At 38.6% G+C, this 22,727-nt stretch overlaps 2 protein-coding genes across 3 annotated transcripts; both read left to right on the forward strand.

Moving 5' to 3' along the window:
- The first annotated feature begins 3,255 nt into the window (after window positions 1–3,255).
- On the forward strand, window positions 3,256–13,498 carry CRY2 (cryptochrome 2). Its single transcript, XM_077371177.1, has 5 exons — window positions 3,256–4,085; window positions 9,402–9,623; window positions 9,767–10,473; window positions 11,206–11,901; window positions 12,900–13,498. Exons 1-5 carry the CDS (start codon window positions 3,773–3,775, stop codon window positions 12,963–12,965), a joined length of 2,004 nt encoding a protein of 667 aa, XP_077227292.1. The 5' UTR covers window positions 3,256–3,772; the 3' UTR covers window positions 12,966–13,498.
- A 5,531-nt stretch (window positions 13,499–19,029) lies between these two features.
- LOC143862141 (phosphoenolpyruvate carboxylase kinase 1-like) lies at window positions 19,030–21,130 on the forward strand. Of its 2 annotated transcripts, XR_013240175.1 has the most exons (3): window positions 19,030–19,850; window positions 20,094–20,282; window positions 20,728–21,130. XR_013240175.1 is itself a non-coding variant. In XM_077373130.1 (2 exons), the coding sequence occupies exons 1-2, from the start codon at window positions 19,073–19,075 to the stop codon at window positions 20,147–20,149; spliced, it is 834 nt and encodes a 277-aa protein (XP_077229245.1). In that variant the 5' UTR covers window positions 19,030–19,072; the 3' UTR covers window positions 20,150–20,465. The 2 variants fall into 2 exon arrangements, 1 of the variants encoding a protein (XP_077229245.1); XM_077373130.1 differs by lacking the exon at window positions 20,728–21,130 and having other exon boundaries at window positions 20,094–20,465.
- Window positions 21,131–22,727: the final 1,597 nt, after the last annotated feature.

A 22,727-nucleotide genomic window follows, 5' to 3' on the forward strand; every position in this document is an offset into this window, starting at 1 on the left:
TTCTTCATCAAAAGCGTAGGTTGTTATTAGATATAGTGACTAATTCTTTCCAGAACTAAGAGAGTTTTGGAGTTCATTTCAAATGAAGAAAGTTGGAATTTTTTGTTGTTTTGTAAGTAGGACCTACTAGGACACTTTGTTGGACGGTCCGGTTTGAATGGACTGAGAGTAGGACACAAGAAGTAGGATCCGAAGAACACTCCAAATCCGATCCGACCAATAAGGGATTTGAGCAGATCATGACTAAGACATAGGTGGATCCGATCCGAAGTGGATCTGTTGACACCCCTACTTTTCAACAGATTTTGTTTTATGCATTTAATTCATCTGAAGGTGCTCTCACATGCATCAGCCTGCTGCGAAATGCCGTTTTGCGATGGCCCTTAGCGAATCCCTAAAAATATATAGATAGATTTGGCCAAGTGATATATTTGCTCTTTGTTTTTTTTTTACTTGGGACACCCCAAGAAAGGTCGAATATATCACTTCCCTAGGTTTAATATCTATAAAGAAAATTGCATGTAGTAATTAATGGTTTAAATTTTTATTTATTTATATGATATTGACTAATTAAAGGAAACTTAACATTCATGAGCTTTCAAATGACCTTGTGTGCCACCCAATTTTCCCATTTCATATAAAGACTTCAATTTCAAAAGCATACAAAAATAAGAACATTAAATATATACAGATGCGCGCAATCACCCGGAAACCACGCACATCGGGTAAGCAAGGGGGGATTCGAACACTCGTCACTGGGGAGCAAACCCATGACTTTACGCCAAAGAGCCACAGCCTTCCGAGTTGTCATCCAAATAAGTTGCGTGTGTAAGATCATCCTTTCTTTTTCTTGGTCTTGTTCTAAGGACTGTAGACCATGGTTTTAAATTTTGGATTTCGGTGGGGACCGAAACCGAAATTCCCCAAAATTTGATATTTCGTCCAAAATTTCAGAATTTCGATCCGAAATTTCAAGAAAATGGCATTTAAAAAAAAAAAATGTTATAAAATTTCAGCCGAAAATTTGAAATTTCAGTCCCAAATTTCGAAGCTTAATATGAAATTTCGGATTTCGGTTGGGTCAGAAATAGGTACCGAAACCGAAATTTAAAACCTTGCTGAAGGCTAAAACGTGTACGTTGGTTCATTGGTGGCAGGTCCATATTCTAGAGAAGTAGCTATCGAACTCTACATGGAGGGGACATGCTTGCTTATATAAATATCCCATCCCACAAGATAGCTGTATCCCATGTGATTCCCTATCCGTGGAAATTAATGATGAAGATGTAGTCAATAATTTACTCTAAAAGTCGGTGGGTGAAGAGATCAGATTTAGATTGCTACGAAAAAGTCACAACATCAATTTTCCTCTTTGCATTTTTTTTCGTTTTTTAGTAAGGGGGCTAATAAATTCGCTCCTTTCTAGGATAAATTCACCCATGTTTTTTGCGGGTTTAATTGCTAGCCCTATACATACATACATACACCATATCCGCCGCTCATTTGATAGTCCCCACGGTAAATAGGCTTTTCCCCCAAATTATCTCCATATGATGATTATAAATAGGGCAATGATATTTTCACTCCCCCGACAGTACACATTCGCTCCCCTTTTAACGTGATTTGACGTCAAAAAGCGTTAATGAGGGGAGCGAATGCGTACTGCAGGGGGAGTGAAAATATCATCATCCTTACAAAGAACCTACCTATAGAGGCTGGTCGGACGGTTTGGATCATCCTATGCAGATGATTTAATGGGCAATGCCTATTTACATTGAGGCCCAACAAATTAACAGTTCAAATCTTTGAACTTGATGGGGCCCAAGTATATTTTTCAAAATTACACTTTTTATGGTGTCCACCTTCAAAGGCCTAAACCATTCATTGTTGGCCCTGCCAAGGGTTTTGCACAAAGAAAGAGAGAGAGAGAGGGAGTACTGATTGTGGGAATAAGTATAGGTGGGGCCTACCTTGTTCAAAGTTCTAGCTAATTCACGTGTTAGGCTTCACCCAAAGTTAAAGGAGAGAGAGAGAGAGAGAGATGGTTGGACCGTTGTTTACCAGTCGTGAGGTCAAGGGGCGTGAATTTATCATGCCCCTCAGTTGATTCTTCTGAAAAGTAGTGTGTGAATATTTGTGTGTAATAACGTCACAACAGTAATTTTCCTCACTCTATTTAGGTATTTGCTAAGGTCCATCACAAAAGGCTTTTCGCAGTCGGTCTGTTGCATGTCAGACTAGCGACCTCGTGAATGGAGGCAAAAGCTGTTGTCTCCTTTCACGAGGTGGTTGGTCTAACGTGCACGCGAACAATTCCCTTCTTTTTTTTATTTTTTATTAGCAATGTGGCGTTTCTTCTTGGAAGTGGGGCTGTCACTTATGGCTAAACTGATAGAAGGTCTCCAAGCCTACCACTAAAATTTCTCCCTTCCATTTGTTTTCTCTAGCAGTGAAAAAACGAATCGGAAAAATTGTCAACGGGGGATATCAAAATACGAGAATTGTCAAAAGGGGACACACTTTTGAAAAATTGTTAGAGAGGGACGAAATTAGGGTTATCAGGTCTCTAAAAGGGGATTATCAACCCTATAAATGTGGTTATCAAATTCTCAAAAGGGGGTTATCAACCTTCTTTAACAATTTTCCAATAGTAATTTGTCCCTTATTGGCAATTTTTCCAAAATGAATGATTATTTTAGAAGTGAGTGGTAGAAAGTTTGAAAGCAGTAAATTTTGTTAACTCCTTCTCCGCATTGAATTATTTTATTAGTACTTTGACCAGTTATTGTCGTGGATAACATTATTTAATGAATCATTTTGTCTTTGTGATGCCACTTTTGGGCGCCACATGAGTTATGAAAACGAAATCGGTGACTTTTGTTTTTTTTTTATTATAAATCTTTGGAAATGTTATCTGCACTACTGTATTTTGATGAGGGCACTCCTCACTTTATTAAAAGTACAGTATGGCCAGAACCATAGAATGATCCAAACCGTCCATTAGATGGGCCACAGCCTAAATAGGTTGTGCCTCAAAAATCATTTCCTTAGGTTGATCCTAACCCTCCGATCTGAATGTTAGAGGTTAATCCTAACCCGGGTTAAGATTAACCTATGGAAATAATTTTTGGTACACAACCTATTTAGACTGTGGGCCATCTAATGATTTTTTTTAATAAAGTGAGGAGTCATCTTATGGTGTGGGCCACACCGTACTTTTAATAAAGTGAGGAGTGCCCTCATCAAAATACAGTAGTGCTGATAAGCTTCCCCAACATAAACAAAAAAGAGAATAAACAGAGAAAAACATTGTGGGTTTTTTTTTTTGTTTATTCTATGAAAATGGAGATTCATTTTGCTCATGATGGATAGATTAGAATGGTTTGGAGGGATGAAGAGGTGAATTTCTGAATGGGTTTTAGCAAGAGTTTATGGGCATGAGAAATTAGATGAATTTTTCTTAATTTGGAGGTTTTTACTGGTACCCTCATATGCCTTCAGAGGTTTCAGTTCTTATCTTTTATAATTTTTTTTAGCAATTTGGTTTTTTTAGGGTGTTATTTTGTGGTTCATGGAGATCCTTGGAACACCAAAAAACAAGGCATAATTGGGTCTTTTGGATTGGGTACCATGTTGTTGTATGTTCTGTTCTAGATTCTAGGATACCCTGGTGAGATTTTCTATTTTTGTTGGGTTTGGGTTCTGTATGGTGTGAAAAATTCAAAGATTTTAGGGTAGATCATGGTATGGTTTTGAGAGCCAATTTCTAAATATGGGAAGCCCATCTAAGACCATTATTTGGTTTAGGAGGGACCTTAGGATTGAGGACAATCCTGCCTTAGCAGAGGCCGCTAGGGATGGATGTGTCCTTCCTGTTTATATATGGTGTCCTAAAGAAGAAGGGCAGTTCTACCCTGGCCGAGTTTCAAGGTGGTGGCTGAAGCAGTCTCTTTGCCACTTGGATCAGTCCTTGAGATCTCTTGGGGTTAGTCTTGTGTTGATCAGAGCTGAGAGCACTCTTGCTGCCCTTTTGCACTGCATTAGTACCATTGGAGCAACCCGAATTGTATATAACCATCTTTATGGTATGCTCTATCTTTCATTAATTTTTTGCTTTGATGAAAAATGCTTCCTTAGATCTAGTTTTTGGTTTGGTCGTGTTTGAGTTGAATTAACGGTATGTTGCTTGGATAATTAATGATTATTTCCTTGATTATATAGAAGCGATTTATTGTTAAAGTATAAAAGATAAATAACACCTTTCTCCAACTGCTTAAGCTTTTGGAGAAGTTGGTAAGTTAACATGGTATCAGAGCCAAAGGTCTCGAGTTCAAACCTCCCGGAGAGCAAAAATCCACATGCGATGGTCGGCCCAAAGTGGGACCATATGTGCCACGTGTTTGCCAAGTGGGCAACACGTGCGGGGGAGTGTTAAAGTATAAAAGATAAATAACACCTTTCTCCAACAGCTTAAGCTTTTGGAGAAGTTGACAAGTTAACATTAATGATTATTTTCTTCATTGTAATGGATCCACTCTCAAGATTGTCATCTTGGACAATTTTTGGTTGATATTATACCTGACCATTTGACAAGAATGAAAAACCAATCTGATATGATAGCTAACTGATTGTTTCTATCCAATTTGAAACTTGTATTTGCTAAATGTAAGAGGCTAATGGTTCAACTGAAATATCATGGATATTATCCATGTCGTTAATCCAAAAGGGATTGTGAATGATTCACTTGCGATGCACATTTCATGTTGGAAACTCATGACTAATTCCAGATTTACGTACATGGCTTCCTTGCTATTGCAATCTCTAGATCTTCTTATGCTTTCCTGCTAACAAAAAAATTGACAAGCATTGAATTTGAAACTGCTGAAAACCAATCACTCTTTTAATTCATGACCCATGCTTTTTTTTTTCTTCCATAAATTATTCAAATCTCCAATAAGGAGTAGTGAGGATCTCGCAAAGAAGTGAATGAAAAACATTTTCGAAAAAGCAAGGTGGATAGTTTTGGTTCTAAGGTAGGTAAGCTTCTTTTTTTTCTTATCCTGGGCTTTCCCTTGGCTCGGGGATTCTATCAAAATCATTATGCGACCTGGTGGTTCAATATGCATTGAGAGAAAGTTGACACAATGGAAAAAGGATTATTTGTCTTTTGGCGGGAAAATCACTCTAATTAAGGCGGTGTTGGCTAATCTCCTTATTTTATGTCCCTCTTCAGAATTCTAGAGTCACCACGGCACATTGAAAATCTCCAAAGAGGCCTTCTTTGGGATGGAAGCCCACACGATAATTGAAGTTGCAAGTTCCGTACTCAATTCCACTTGTCCTTTAGTGTATGAAGCATTTAGTGAAATGGGAGGTGTTTTGTTCAACCTAGAAATGAAGGTGGGCTTGGGATCGGTTATGCATGTTTGAGTAAGATAGTGCTCTCATCGAAAAAATGACCTTGGAGAAGAATTATTTTGGGAAAATGTTGTGAAGGTTGGAAAGGGTGGGAGCGAAGATGATAGCATGGAGATAACTGTGTAGCGTCAAAGGTGTGTTCATGTTATTCACTAGGTTTAGGCTGGGTGGGGGGAGGGGTAGTTGTTTCGAAAGAATTTGTGATTGGATCACATTCCTCTTTGCAATGGCGTTTTAGTCCTCTACAGGTTACCATGTGAGAAAGGGATTCAATTTTTTTTTTTTTGGTTATTAAGAGATATTGTGCTTCGGTATGGTGTTGGTCTTTTGTTATTAATTTTATATTTTTTTCAATGTTGGTGTGGTGTTGGTCTTTCCTTCTCAATCTTAAGAACGGGGAGATTTGAGTCCTTTGTTGTGCTTTTTGGATGTTTGGAATTCTTGTTTGTATCATCCTTAAGGATAGGAGAGCTTGGGCTTCGAATCTTAGTGGTGTATTCCCGGTTTGCTCATTATTCTGTTGCCTTGTTAAAGAGACTGTGTCCTTTATACAATTGGATGTGGTTTTGGTAGTCATTTGCTCCACCTAAGATTCAAAGGTGGTTCATCAAAAGATGAAAACCATTGATGTGATCGTCTCCCCGCCATGTGGTTGGACATCATACCTAAAAGTCCCCTGAATGAGAACTAGCTTTTGGATGAAAGACACTCACTTCATACACTTTTTTTTAAGAAATTGAAAAAAAAGAAGATGCGACTTTATTCTAATGGCAACATGGAAGCTTAAATGCCTAATTCTTACCCCTTACCTTTAGTCCCTTACAACTTCTCACCTTTGTGTGCTTACCCACTTTTTTTCCATGTGTGGAGGTAGGAAATGTCTGTTCTCAATTAGCAAGTTCATTTTACACACTGCATAGTGTTCTATTTGTCTCTTAATGTGAGTTCCATAGAAGGGATTTGTTTGTGTTCACATAAGGAAGCTTAAACAAGACAAATTCTTCAAATGCAGTCCGAAGAAGGAAGTTATTTGGTTTCAAGAGGGCTCCCTTAAAAGTCTTTTGAGATCCTACACCGAATGACTCCCTCCTTACATTCGCTCATGGGGATGTAGGGAATGCTTGGAATTGTTAGAAATATGCGTGTGATATTGATATTGTAGGCACTTTTTTTTTGAATGTTTTGATATGTAGGCACTTAGTATCCTTCATTATGTTATTTTGGTCAATTACTCAATATAATGTATATAAGTCAATGTACAATTTCACATAATGTTGAATGGAAAAACAAGATATCTCTCTCTCTCTCTCTCTCTCTCTATATATATATATATATATATATATATATATATATATATATATATATATATATATATAGAGAGAGAGAGAGAGAGAGAGAGGAAAATGATTGTAAGCTTGAGCGCACCAAGCTTTGGTGAGCTTGAGGGCCCACATTGTTAGGATGATCCAAAGCATTCATTTGAAAGGCCCTCACATAGATGGACAGACACCGTTTGCCACAAATCTGCCCATTTTTTCCCTCCGCTTTTGGAGGGGTTAGGATGATCCAATGGAGCTGATATTTGGTACACACCCTATCTATGATGGGGCCTTGCAAATGAATGGTTTGGATCACCACAAAAAATGTGGGACCCATGAGTTTTGGGCCTTCATGCTCACCTAAGCTTGGTGCGCTCAAGCTTACAATCATTTTCCTCATATATATATATATATATGTGTGTGTGTGTGTGTGTGTGTGTGTGTGTGTGTTAAAGTATAAAAGATAAATAACGCCTTTCTCCAACAGCTTAAGCTTTTGGAGAAGTTGGTAAGTTAACATAATAACATGGTATCAGAGCCAAAGGTCTCGAGTTCAAACCTCCCAGATAGCAAAAATCCACATGCGATGGTCGGCCCAAAGTGGGACCACATGTGCCACGTGTTTGCGAAGTGGGTCACACGTGAGGGGGAGTGTTAAAGTATAAAAGATAAATAACGCCTTTCTCCAACAACTTAAGCTTTTGGAGAAGTTGGTAAGTTAACAATATATATATATATATATATATATATATATATATATATATATATATAGGAGAAACGTTTTCACGATACCTCAGATAAGTTATCTGAGCAAGAGCTCAAAAAAACATATGGGCCCACATTGTTTGGATGATCCAAAGCATTCATTTGGATAGTGCAAAGATAGATAGACTGTGCACAAAAAATCTGCTCCACAGGATTATCCTAACCCTTCGATTTGTGGAGGTTAAAGTGGATGGGTATAAACCTTCACAAATCTGTCCATTTTTAACCTCCAAAAATCGAAGGGTTAAGATGATCATATGGAGCTGATTTTTTGGGCACACCCTATCTATGTAAGGGCCTATCAAATGAATGCTTTGGATCATCCAAACAATGTGGACCCACATGATTTTTTGAGCTCTTGCTCGGATAACTTATCTGAGGTATCGCGCAGAAAACGTTTCCCCATATGTATATATCTTCTTCTAACATTATCATCGAAGGTAAGGTTTTGGGAGGATTGTGTTAGGGATATGTTCCTCTTTGCCATCCCTATCCAGGTTTCTGTGTGTTAATGTGTAAGAAGGGGTTGCCGTTAAAAATATGTGTAAGAAGGGGTTCATGTTTTTATATTATTATGGGAGATGGGACGTAGTAACATAGGGCGTTGCCATATAGCAGTCTATAGATAAGAAGTTTGAGTTCGCTATACTTAATTGAGCCTTGGAGATGACAATGCTATGTTTAACACCTCTATTCTCGCTTGTTCAAAGGTCTCTCCATCTATGAAGTGCAAGTTATTCTTTTCTAGCACCATGTGCTCTTTTCTGCATCCAAGGCTTCTGTCAAGCCTCTCATTTTACAGTCTTCTCTTAATATATTTGAGTCCTTTTACTCGGCCGGCTCTTCTACCCGAGGATGTGGAAGAGACCATGCTCGTGGTAGAGGCCAAGGATGTCATAGAGGTTGTCAGTATTATCAACAACAAGGTGTTTACTGTAGTTGCCGATTCTGCTCTTAGTAGGGGTTCCATTTTTTTTCTAGAATGGAATGTTTCTACATTCAGCATGTAAGTATCGCCTATATAATCTATCCATGTAAAGAGCGCCTCCCCCGCCCCCCCCCCCCCCCCCCGTGCCAACCCAACCCAATGAGTTATGTTGTACTACAAGTTAGATGCAATCTGGGTGTACATATATTCTGGCTGATATTATATTAGATGCTTCCCAACATATCTTTAAATTCTGAATTTTATTGTTGTAAAAGAGATCAAAAGACTCTTTCAAAAAAGAAAGAAAAAAAAGATCACAAGACTATGAATGTTATATAAAGAAAGGTCAATTTCCATGTAGAGAGATGGATTAGCACTTAGCAGATGGTTTCGGAACTTGGGGAAATGAGGTCCTGAAAATGCAAACTGTTAAAAGAAAACATCTGTTAAAGTGTGATTAAACACGGATGCACGTGTTGGTGCTCGACGAAATGTATGATAATATTGAAAGATGCAATGTTATTTAACTTTCAGTTCATAAGAATATAAAAAAAGAAGAAGAACGTAAATACTAAATGGATAATACTTTAAGGTTTAAACAACAAAAGATACAATATCAATTTACCGAATAGCTGCAATGGCTGTGTGTGACACAATGATCTTGTACGTTGTCTAGTGTTCTTTACCTCTACGGTACTATCTGTAATATCCATTCTGTTTACCTCTAATTTAACTTGATTACATCTTTCAAATGTTTGGATTGTTTGCTTAGAATTGCATTCGTTTTCCAAGCAGTTGTTAATGAGTATATAACAAGTAAGCCTTTTAAGTGCTACCCCAAATTTGAGAGCCACCTTATAAAGTTCTACACCAAATGTTGATGATATTTATCCGTGCCAACTGGAGAAAATACTTGTCTGGATCCTTTATCTGATTACATGACTTTTTTTAATAAATTACTCTCTTTTCAGACCCTGTTTCACTTGTACGTGATCACAACATCAAACAACAGCTGGTGGAGCATGGAATTTGTGTAAGCAGTTTCAATGGAGATCTGTTATATGAACCGTGGGAAGTGTATGATGAGAAGGGTTATGCTTTTATAACTTTTAACGCATTCTGGGACAAGTGCAAGAGCATTGCGAGTGAAGTGACATCTCTCCTTCCTCCATGGAGGTTGGTTCCTTCAACAGGTGAGATATAGATATATTGGGAAATTTCTCTTCTTTTTACAGAATTGACTATTAAATCTAGGAGATCATATATGAAAACCTATTTTTGAAAATTTACAGGATACAAAGATGCTAAAATCTTTCATCTGCTGTGCTAATGACAGAAACTGTTGAAAGCTGTTCAATTGAGGAATTGGGTCTTGAAAATGAACTGGAAAAATCTAGCAATGCACTTCTAGGAAGAGGTTGGTCTCCAGGTTGGAGCAATGCAGATAAGGTGTTATCTGAATTTGTTGGCCAACATTTACTTAACTATTCGAAGAATAGGTTGAAGGTGGAGGGCAACTTGACATCCCTTTTGTCACCATATCTTCATTTTGGAGAAGTGAGTATAAGAAAAGTTTTCCAGTGCGTACGAATGAAGCAGATACAATGGGCAAGAGAAGGAAATTCCGATGCCGAAGAGAGCACAAATCTCTTTCTTAGAGCTATTGGTTTTCGAGAATATTCACGTTACCTTTGTTTCAGTTTCCCTTTCACACATGAAAGATCTTTGATGGGTCACTTGAGACATTTCCCATGGCGTATTGACCAAGGTGATTTCAAGGCCTGGAGACAAGGTCGGACTGGGTACCCATTGGTCGATGCGGGAATGAGAGAACTTTGGGCGACAGGATGGATACACAACAAAATCAGAGTAATAGTTTCAAGCTTTTTTGTTAAGTTCTTGTTGCTTCCATGGACGTGGGGGATGAAATATTTCTGGCACACTCTATTGGATGCTGATTTGGAAAGTGACATTCTCGGTTGGCAATATATCTCGGGTGGCTTACCTGATGGCCATGAGCTCGGCCGTCTCGACAGCCCTCAGGTGTGTTCTCCTAATTGTAAAATCTTTAAGAGATTAATGTAGTCCAAAAATGGCATGAGTGGCCATCATCGTTAACTAAGTATTGAGGAACGGCACCCACAAACTCCTCCTGGATAGTCTTTTAGAAAAACCTCTGTTTTGATGGTTCACAAGGAAGTCAGCAGGCACTTTCCTGCTTTTGATTTGCATTTATGAATACTCCCCGTGATCTATTAATTAAAAATTGTAAAATCGATCCAACTCAGACCCCATTTTAAGGTAAAATCTCAACCTCAATTCCCAAAAATCGATCCAAGTTGCCCCCATACTTAAAAATACATACGTCTATCAATCTATATATAGCCTCATGTCAAATTTTAGGACTTTTATGAAAATATTTTGCTTCACATGTAACATTTGAAAGATTACTTGAAAAGTTGACCAAGTACTTTTGACTTGATCAAAGAGTTCAGTCAAATTAAAAGGGTAACTCGGGTTCAGTAAAACCTGAGAACATGACAGAATACACGAAAAACTTGATTCAGTATTCAAAGAACTTGACCATGCATTTGAAATTCAAATATCAGACTACAACGTAATATTTTTAAGCTCCAGAACTCAATCAGAGTACTCAACAAAGTTTTGAATCAACTTGGATTGGGCCCTCATCGAGTCAAAGTTGAGTTTTGAGTTTTAATCCTTGATTTCAATAGCACATTTCAATTTTTGCAGTTTGTTTATTCTGGGCAATAGGTTCAAGGCTGCAATTTTGACCCAGAGGGTGAATATGTGAGGCAATGGCTGCCTGAGCTTGCAAGAATGCCAACTCAATGGATTCATCATCCTTGGGATGCTCCTAATTCCGTGCTTAAAGCTGCGGGGGTGGAGATTGGATTTAACTATCCAAAGCCTATCGTGGAAATGACTTTGGCACAAGAACGCTTGGCCGATGCTCTGTCTATGATGTGGGAAACAGACGGAGCTTCAAGGGCTACAAAATTGAATGAGAAAGATGAAGTTGTTGCAGACAATTTGAATGGTGTTGAAAATATGAACATTCCAAGGGTTATCATAAAGAAAGTTTCTTGCTCTAGTTCGTCCCATGATCAAAGAGTGCCCATGATGCAAAACTCTAAGGGGACTTCTAATCAGCCGAAGGCATTGAAAAGTTTGGATGGTGAGAGATGTGACCGAGATAATTTACGGGATCACATATATAAGGCTGAGACCTCGAGGACCGATGAAGATTTATGCTCTACGGCAGAATCTCCTGTGGTTAGAAAACGGAGTATCAGCGAAACTCAATATTATGTTCCACCTTCATGTTCTTCACCAAATAGAGAACTTCTTGGGGAGTCAGAAACTCCGAGCCTTCATGCTCCTATTGAATCCCCTCCGATAGGGCTATGGCAAATGCAGCTCAACACGGACCAAATCCAAACAAAGAAGGTAGTGTAAATTCAGTATTCTCACGCCTTTTAAATCTATCCATTCTACCATAGGAAATGTTTTATCTTTTGAATTAAGGAAATATGAGATTGAATTGCAGGCATCATACTGAGACTGGTTCTATCTCCAATACTTCTTGATTGGTCTAGATGTTACATAGAAATGCCATGGACTTGCATTTTGTGATTCAATTCAATCTATAGTTGGTGGCTCAGTATTTTATGACCTGGTTCGACTTTGAGAAACGTATCGTTTTGGTCAATTCAATTTGAATTTTGATTGTAGATTTGAAAGTCAAGCTCTTCGTGTTTGGGTTTTGAGGATTTAAATATTTTTGGACATTGAATTTAGACGCTCAAAAACAGGGGCGGAGCTACATGTAGCATAAGGGGGCAGTTGCCCCTGTTGAGTTGGGCCAAATCCTTAATAGGCCCAGCCCCCTTTAAAATTTGAAGGCCTGCCCCCCTTATGTATAAGCATGTATAAGCTTGCCCCCCTTATGCATAAATCCTGGCTCCGCCACGGCTCAAAAACCATGTCAGTCCACATTCACCGTCCAGAAAAACATGCTGTTGTATATTAGGATTATAGACTCATGTTTTTTGGGTCCTTGGATGGTCCAGATCAATCAAAGGTGGGGCTTACCATATAATAATAGACGTTCCTCAGTGTATTACAATTTGGGAATTGTTAGCGTCCACCGAAAAAGGCATTTCGCAGCTGGTCTGTCACACGTCAGACCAGCCACCTCGTGAATGGAGACAAAAGCTGTCGTCTTCATTCACGAGGAGGCTGCCTGACATGCGACAGACCATGTCAGACCAGCCGTGAAATGCCTTTTGCAATGGACCCTAGCAAATCCCTTACAATTTACAACGAGGTCACGCCCTTCTATCTCCTGATATAGATAGATTACACCATTAAGTTATGAATGATCATGTTTAGATCATAGATTTGCTTGCTGTGATTGTTTCTAATTGCAGTGGTATCTTGCGTAGGAGGAAAGCGAGGTTGATTCCCATGTTGATCTTGAATACAGGAGGCCATGCAAGAGGCCAACTTGATCCTTGAGAAGAAGGGAATAGGTAAAGCAATTTTGTGTACATTAAAATGTGTTATATTACCCTAATTCCACGTTTCTTTTGTTTCTTTCTTGAGAACGACAATGCAGAAAGTCACTTTTACAATCAATGATAAAAGGCAGTTTTTGGGTCCTATAAGGATGGCACAGGGAGCATGTATATAAAATCAAGACCATCTATCTTGTAGAACATTATGAGGCAACCCACATGGTCTTGGTCTCATCCCAAGCAGACAAAAGACTACGAAAAATGGTTTAGCTTTTCTTGGGAGAACCCTAAGAGAGACTTGATGGATCAAGGGCTTATGGTTGCTGTTCGCATCAATGGACGTGATCACATAAAAGAGGTAGTAGGGCCAAATTATTGTCTTTTAGGAAGGATCGTAGAAGTGATTTCTTTCTAGCATTTCGTTCTCTCTTATCTGTAGACAGGCTTCATGTTTTATTTTTCTCTCGATCATTAATGCTTACCTACATACAAACACACATGAATACATGTATACATATTATTGATCACTTCTACCATACATACAAAGCATGGATACCTGATGCAGGATGGATAAGGAAAGTCACTAGGTATGGTTGCTCTGATACTAATTAATGTGGGACAGCCAACAAAAGTAGTCCTAGGTGAAGTAGGAATTAATAAGGTAGAGAGGTATAGGACTATCTAGAGGGTGAGCCTTGGCGCAACAGTAAGGTTGCTACATTGTGACCTGGTGGTCACGGGTTCGAGTCACGGAAACAGCCTCTTTGCAAAGCAGGGGTAAGGCTGCGTACATCTAGCCCTCCCAGACCCTGCAATGGTGGGAGCCTTGTGCACTAGGCCGCCCAGAGGTATAGGACTATCTTAGGTTATAAAGTGGACTGTTTATAGTTTGAGTGGAGATCTTGTAACAGTCGATAGTAAAATGTTTGTATGGGTCTTCAGGCATAGAAAAAAGTTCTCATGGGGTTCAGTGAAGGTGCCTGGGACTGGTAAAGGAACTCACAGGTAAAACAGTCCAATTAAGTTGACTGTAAATGTACAAGTTTTCTGCAGTGTTGATATCTAGAGGCTGGGGTTAATCCTTAGGAAAAGATGGGTGTTAGGAAAAGTTTTAGGCTGTTTAAGTGATAGTTCTTGAAGGTTTCTTTGATCTGTAATGATTTAAAACTTTTGATAGCAGTCTTTGACTGTTCCTCGGTAAACCGAAAACCCTGACTGATCTGTGACAGAAGATCTAGGGTTGATCTAGATTAAATTATAACTGGTGAGTGAAAGGTTTAGGAGGGAAACTGATAGAATAATAAAGGAAAAAAAGGATAGAGATAGAAAACTGCTCTGAAGTCACATGAGGGTTCTCCTAGGCATCACACTTCAACAAGAGCATATCACCCAAGTACATAAAGAAAATTGCTCATATCCCATATTTTGCAAGGTCAAGAGGCCTTAAATTCTCACACTCCATAGTTTACAAGGTCAAGAGGCGCCTTAAAGACTCACATTTCATAGTTTGCAAGGTCAAGAGGCCTTACAGATTTGTAGGCTAGCTATACAGATCCCTACGAATTTTGAAAAGAATTCCTAATTCTATTATAATGTTGCAAATAAAAACCAATAGAAACATTTCGCATGGTGTAGACTATTTCAAAGACGATTCACCCTGCAACTAGGACTCCTAATATTACCCCCTCAATCTCTTTCTACTAATAAACCACTCATTGAAATAAAACTCCTAATTCAACTAGGACTCTTATCACTCCTATCAGTATTAGGTTTAACAAATCTAGTAGTACTAGGTTTAGGTTCATTGGGGCTCAGACGACGTGATGTCACCTCATGTTATAGTCAGAGATTTTCAAAATAAAATGCATTGGAAAATAGTTTTTGAAAATAAATGCTTTTATTATGAAAAATGCGTATTTTGAAAGAGGTGCAGGAAGAGTTGTGAAGAGACCAAAAGTTTAGTCCCGCATTGGAAAATGAGAAAAGTGGAAAGGGGTTCATAAATACCGTTCCATCTCTCTCTCTCTCTCTCAAGCACTTGCCTTTGCAAGTGGTGGGGCAATATGACCGTGAACTCATGCGCGTGACGTGGGCTGTAGTGGCGCATTTTGGCATACTTTACACATACGGATTGTCCTATACCCTCTGTTACTAGATCTAATCCTCCACGGAAAACTAAGAAATGCCACTTTGGCCAATTCAAGGTTTAAAATGGAGTGGATCCCTAGGCAAAATTGGGAGAAAATTGAGCCACAATTTAAGGGAAATTCATGGGGAAGTGGGTCTCTCTTTAGGATCCACTCCAGCGTGTGTGCTCCAACGGTCAGTGCTCAATCGGGTGTGATCTAGACTGCAAGATCACGACCAGTTGAGTACTAGCGATCAAATGACGATCGGGTGCTATTCGGGTCATAGGTTGCTGATCAGTTGTCGTTGCAGGCGGGCCGGGGTTTTACATAAGCCAACAGTTACTACGTGAGCCGATCTGGTGATCTGGTTCAAATAGAAAAACGCCAAATGGATTATAAATTGATCAGAAACCTACATGCTAATTGAAATCCAAGTGATTCCAAAGCAAGCTCTCTCTCTCTCTCTCTCTCTCTCTCGGGTGCTATTCGGGTCATATGTGCATATTACATATGAGCATGCGTGTGCATATTGATAAGGTCACCTCACCTGCTACGATCCCTTGAGATTATTTTATTAAGAATCTTATCAAAATGTTAAATATCAATATCAATGATAAACAGCAGCGCATGCTTTTCAATTAAGAAATAAAACGTATGATCAATAATTGAGTGGAAAGGAACACCCTTCGACCATATTTTATTGACTATAGTTGTTTGATAAGACTAGAACATACGACTAGAGTAATGAATGATGAACCAATGTGTGAGTAAGCATGCCGAAACTACATTCCAAATTTAAAAAAATACTTTTCTACATTTTGAAAATCTTGGCTATGGTACCTGACGTGGTTTGTACTGCTGAGGTGCATGGATTCCTAATGGAAAAAAAAAATGTTCTGAAGAACAAGATATTATTATTTTTTAAGATAAGCTAGCTTATTTTGATATTTGTTGATAATTTAGTCCATTAATATGTATTTTAGTCAGCCGAATCGACTTGCTTACTATTAACCGAAAGACTTGTTTGGATCGTGGATTGCGTGTGCTGTGTGTGATGAATGTTTGGGCGTGCCAAAAGTCGAGTAAACTTTCGAAAATTCAATTCGAAGTGTAACCATTCTTAGTCCCTTGGGATTGGATTTCAGACAATTGAGAAGAAGAGGGGAACATCACTTTTCTTTCCTTCAGGCTCGTAATGCATTTCGAAACAAAATTTCCTATTTTAGATGCTTACTTCGATTGCAATTTTTTTTTTAGAAACGTTTGGAAAAGCTTCCCCTTATTTTTTTTGGTAGCAAAGCTGTGATCGAACCTCCGACCTCAAGGTTGGATGACTTATTGACCTGAGGAAACGCTATTCAATTTTTATTTAGAGGGACCTTCAATTTATGATGATATCCTTCTAAATTAACCATAATCATATCACTTCCCCTAAATTGTAGGGAAAAAAAGTTTCCATCAGAAATATTTTTCTTGCAATCCAAACATGGCCTAAGTATTAAATAAAAAGGGGCTTGTCAGCTCATGACTCACGCCATTACCTATTTACCCACGCAAGCTATTTGATTCTCAGCTCAAAAATGAGCCGGCAAAGTAAAGAACTCGAGCCGATAACTGCTACAACTTATATCCTTATTATTTTATAACTTATAATTTGGTTTTTCACATTCCCACAACATTCCACGTGGAGAAATATAATAAGTCAAAAAAGGCAGCATCTTTCTCGGCAAAGCAACCTTCCTCCGCGTGACTTGTACCGACTTTCCCCGTACTTGGTTCTTGTCCCAAAACGTCCTACAAAAGTCGCTGTTGGCACTATTATTTTTTTATAATTACACTAACTCATCTTGTCTTTTACTATTTAAACAGTGCTCAAAGGTTATTAGAGCTCAAAAAAAAAAAAAAAACTCTTAGAAGCCAATTAAAAAAAGGAAAATGAATTAGCGCAAGTATGTTTTAATAATTGCACAAACTTAGCTTGTCTTTTCTTTTTTAATTGGCTTGTGAGAGCTTTGTGGGAACTATAATAACATTTGACAGCTCTTTAAATAATAAAAGACACGAAGGGTTAGTGCGAAAATCAAAACATGGTTGTGCTGATATTCCTTAAAAAATAAAAGACAAGCTGAAAAATAAGTCTTATTTGCATATTATTAATACATGGTAGTGCCAATATTAGTAAACGTACTTTATCAATTTCATGCCGATTAGGAAGGAATCAGAAGACCACCTCTTGAGGCAAGAAGTAAATTTCTCTGTGATTAAGGAAAAAAAAGGGTATTTTCTAAAAGGCTTGGAAATATTCGAATTTTAGATCCTTCAGGGGAGAAAAACCTCATTACCAGAAAGATACTATAGTATAACGTATAAAGGGAATTGCTAGCGTCCATCTCAAAAGGGTTTTCGCGGCTGGTCTGTCGCACATCAGACCAGCACCTCGTTAATGGAGACCAGCCACGAAAACCCTTTTGTTGTGGAGCTTAGCAAATCCCACATATAAAACGTCTGGATGGAAAATGGCCAAGAAAACAAGAACGGCGGAAAATATTTGGGAAAAATAGATTTAAAATAATATTATTGTACTAATTAAATGTGATAAAAACCTGTTTATATACCTTTAATATTAAAAAACACTTAGTCTACTCAAATTTCAAAATCTAAAATATTAACGAGCAATTCATCTATGCCTCCTCATTTTTTATTAACAAAATTAGGCAAAGAGTAGAAAATTATTGACATTGCTATAGTGTTCACGAAGATAAGGGGTCTCAATGTCAAGGCTGTAACTTGGGTCGGTTTTTGGGAATCTGGTTTGAGCTTTAACCATAAAATTGGATCGGGCTCGGATTGATTCCAATTCATTTTTTTTTGGTCAAAAGCTTATTTGACTTGACCCAACCCAAGTGATACGCATGCTCAACATCATGTGTTTGTCACCTAAAATAAAAAAGAACTCAATTTTTGTGGTTCATACAATGTGCTTGTAAGTTATGGACATAATCGAATTAGATTATTTATAACTACATACTAATTCATACCGACTATGTTTTTTTAGGGAAATGATAAATGCACCCATTTTCATTACTTCGGACACCCAGATGCAGTGTACGTGGCAATCAGGTCGGTTGAATCCTTCCCATGTGAAGTACATCAGTCCCTCTACAGTCATAGATACACTGCAGCTAGGTGTCCCAAGTAATGAATAGGGGCGCATTTATCACTTCCCTTTTTGTAGAGGAGTGATAAATCGACCCCCGTATATCTTAAATCGACCCCTTTTACATAAAACATTAGGACGTGTGAGTTGAACACTTGTACGGTGTTTAACGGCAGATGAAAACTTTATTCACACGCCCTAATGTTATTTATTTTGCATTTCCAGTTGCAAAACCCACCAAAGAGGTGGTTATTAAAACTTAAAAGTTGGAAAAGTTGGAAAACTCATCAACCCTGTGCAATGAAAATCTTCACTAAAATTTGGTCATAGTCCAAACTAACGAATAATCTAACCAAAGACTTTTATTCATTGTACGTCAAGATAGTGAGGGGAGGGAGTGCGTAAGAATTTTACTCCAATTTTCTTTGTTTAATACATCTATTTTTTGGAAGGGCACTCTTCTTTAATAGTAATAAAGAAGAGTGCCCTTGGAAGAAAAAAAAACAATTTCTGAGGGTAAAATCGGTAAGAGCTAAAAAGGCAGCAAAACGTCATATCAGCTACATGACAGTCAGTGAGTGGGAAAATAGAATGGTAGAACCGTAGAAGTTTCCAATTTCAAAAGGAAAACTTCCTTGTGTGTTACGAAAAGGGCGTTTCAGTAATTAAACGTAACAAAGACGCGTGGAAGAATCTCATTGGAGTAGATTCTAAAGGAATATTCGTCAGTGAAATTCCAAACACAAGGTCTATAAATAACGTGTTTGGAGGTAAGATTTTTCTAGAAGAAAAAAACAGAGAACAGGAAAAAGGAAATGAGCGAGAGTCTAAAAAGAGATTATACGATCTACGAGGAGATCGGAAGGGGAAGATTCGGTACCGTTTTCCGGTGCTTTTCGCCGGAATCCGGCGATTTCTTCGCCTGCAAATCGATCGACAAACGACTCCTCTCCGATTCTATCGATCGCGAATGCCTTGAAAAAGAGGCGAAAATCATGAATCTAGTCAGTGGAAACCCTAACATTGTTCAGATCTATGGAGTTTACGAAGATGAAGCTTATCTCCACATGATTCTTGAGCTCTGCTCCTCTCCAGATCTTTACGAACGTATTTCAAAGCGTACTTTTTCTGAAACGGAGGCTGCCGGAGTTATGTCGCCGTTAATGGAAGCGATCGCTCATATTCACCGGAGAGGAGTTGTTCACCGTGATATTAAGCCGGAAAATATCCTCTTTGACGGACGGAATCGTTTAAAACTCGCTGATTTTGGATCGGCCGATTGCTTACACGAGGATCGATCTATGAGAGAGATCGTCGGAACACCGTATTATGTTGCGCCGGAGGTGATTTCCGGTAGGGATTATAACGAGAAGGTCGATGTATGGAGTGCCGGAGTTATTCTCTATATAATGCTCGCCGGAATCCCGCCGTTTTACGGCGAGTCGGCATCGGAGATCTTTGAAGCTGTTCTGAGAGGGAATCTCCGGTTTCCGACCCGGATCTTTCACTCCGTATCTCCTTCAGCAAGAGATCTGATCAGGAGAATGCTTTGTAAGGACGTCTCGAGGAGATTCTCGGCCGAGCAAGTTCTTAGTAAGTAATTACTTTTTTAATCTTCGTTTTCCCTCTCCTAATACGGTATTTTCAGTTTTTTATTGGAATTTAGGGCTTTTTCTCTGTAAAGGTTTCCAATTTTACTGCGAATTTCTTTTCAGAGCGTGATCTTTGTCTAACTTTATGCTTGCCGATTTCTTGATCAGGGTTTTTTTTTTGGATTTTAGGGTTATTTTGACTTATTTTCTTTCTTTCTTTTTTTCTCTTTTGCGTTAATTTTAGGGCATCGATGGATAACAAGTGGAGGCGAGGCAATATCGATGGCTGATCTAACCTGAGAAGCTTCTCTACTGTTGCTTAACCGTATATATATATACTGTTCATATACGTATACGGAGCCCGGATACGCTTCTTGAAGGTTTTATAGAACTTTCCAAATCCCTTATTCCGTGGTGGACTATATTCTAGAAGGTTTGAAATCAAATATCAAAGAAGTTTTTTTTCTTTTTCTCCACTTGGGAGACTCTGATACTTGGATACGATTGTAGATTTTAATACCGTCGTATATACGCTGTATATGGATACGTAGAGTATCCTTTTTTCTTTTTCTTTTTGCGATATAAGAGAGAAAATAATGAGTGAAATTTGCGGTTCTCTTTTTCTGTGGGCCCTTAAAATTGAATATGCTTTGTGTTTATTCTCTATTAAAGCAGGAAAGGGAATTGACGAAATTACCCCTGTTCATTTCTCAACTAATAGTCTAATAACGACAAGAAGCGGTTACACCTCCTTATATTTTGGGCATTGCATGTGATAACTTACCTTGTTTTTCAATAGCCTTTCGGCACTGCTATGACTTTTACCTAGACATTTGTTCTTTGGGCGCTGATATTCCCCCCCCCCCCCCCCCTTGCAGGCTATTCCGCCCCCCTTGACGGCTGGCTAACGTTTTCCCACCATTTTACCAGTCAGTCTTTCTCTCTCTCCACACACAACAGGAACAGTTGGTGGGCCCAACAGAAACCGTTAGTGGAATGGTGGGCCCATCTTTGAACAACGTAGGCCCCGCCCATACCACACCATAGGATAATCCAAACTGTCCATTTTATGGGCCATAAACGTAAATAGGTTGCGTCCCAAAATATTATTTCCATAGGCTGATCCTAGCCCTCCGATCTAAATAGAAACTACATCTTATGCAACCTCTATAGATTGTAGGGTTGTGATCATCCTACGGAAATGATTTTTGGGGCACAACCTATTTACATTGTGGCCCATCAAATGGACGGCTCGGATCATCCTAATTTAATAATTCCACTCCTCCCTCCTTTATTTACAGTTCTCTTAATCGTTGTTGCAATCTTAAAAAAGGGAGTGTAGATATCATTTTTCTTGTAAGAATTGTTCAAGCAATAAACATTGTTTGGGTTAATGACTTACTGATATGAACTGTTTTAGAGTGGGCTTCATTGGGTGATGATTATAGACAATAAATCAGATGGATCATTTGATTTACAGCCATTCGATAAGAAAACTTTTACAATTGAAAGAATAAAAAACAACCACCACGTTTGTCAATCTATTGTTGGTGGCCTCATATTGTATTTCTCAACTCGGATCGGGTTTTGAGTTTTCTCCCTTTTAACCCGAATCGTCGTCCTGAGATTGAATCGGGCTTTTCAACCTGAAAGGTGGCTCAATCTAATACACATGATTTCTGATCTAGGGTATCTTCGCTCCATTATTGTGGAATTCATTGATGTAACAGCCCTTCTTTCACACTCAACATAGCTCCAACATCACCCACTAAAATTAAAATACGTGGACCACTAAAACTATCCTAAGATATTTATGCCATTGGCAAAATTAAACTATGTTTACATTCATTGATCCACCTTTTATATATAGCAAATGATCATGAGATGTGTATCATTCACTGAAGAAGATAAGATTGTTAAACAAGGGATTGATATGATCTACTTCATTGTAGGATTTCATTTAGCGTCGTTTTCTTGTGTTTGCTCTTATTCTCAGGATAACGCATGAAAGGAAGTGGACCCGCATGAGTGTGAAGTGCTTTGCAACAGCAAAACAATTCCACGTTAGTGTGGGTCTGGATAGGCCAATGTGTTCCCTGAGGCTCATCTCATGTGGGTCTGGGTTACGCTCTGGGGACCTGCCTAGGTATGGGACTAGGTGGGACCTAGCCTGGTGGGGGACATGTTTAAAGGACTTAGCCCGATCCATTCCATTGACTTTTGAGCTTTTGGTGTATTAGTTAGGTACCCAACAGTCCATGTTTGGGCAAGGTGGGACTAAGGCTGGGTGTTGCACCCGTGATTTTTAGAGGTGCAACTTTGTTTGTGTTCGGTTGAGCTTTTGCTAAAAAATGAATTGGAATCAACTTGAACCTGACCCAATTTTATGGTAAAAGCACAACCCGAATTCCCAAAAAATCGACCCTAGTTGCTCCCCTTAGTTATTTTCATATTTGAAAAGAAAAGTGAAAATCAAAGGCCATGTTTGGCACGTACGTATGAATTTTTTTTTCATGGAATATTAGTTTACCGAGTGGTGGGAGAATTGATAAGGCAGGAGTGAAGGAGACAAAAACTCTGTTTTGAGTCTTTCTTTCCTAGCCACTTCTCATCCTCTATTCGCTGCTCTCAATTCTCCCCGTCTCCCACTACTGGATAAACTAATATTCTATGGAAAAAAATTTCATGACTGCTAAACAAGGCCAGAGAGGAAAATGTTGATCATCAATGAAAGGGCCTAATAGGGCATCAACAGTATATGCTTGTTCTTGGTAATAAAAATTGCATGTTGGATGCTGCTTCTTAAAGACAAATGAAGCAGCTTAAAGTGCAAAGGAATTTGGCAACTCTATCTTTGAAATTCAACTAAATCAGACTC

The sequence above is a fragment of the Tasmannia lanceolata genome, unplaced genomic scaffold, assembly GCF_043159265.1.
Source record: "Tasmannia lanceolata isolate RefF3 unplaced genomic scaffold, GAP_Taslan_0.1 ptg000037l, whole genome shotgun sequence".
Taxonomy (NCBI): Eukaryota; Viridiplantae; Streptophyta; class Magnoliopsida; order Canellales; family Winteraceae; genus Tasmannia; species Tasmannia lanceolata.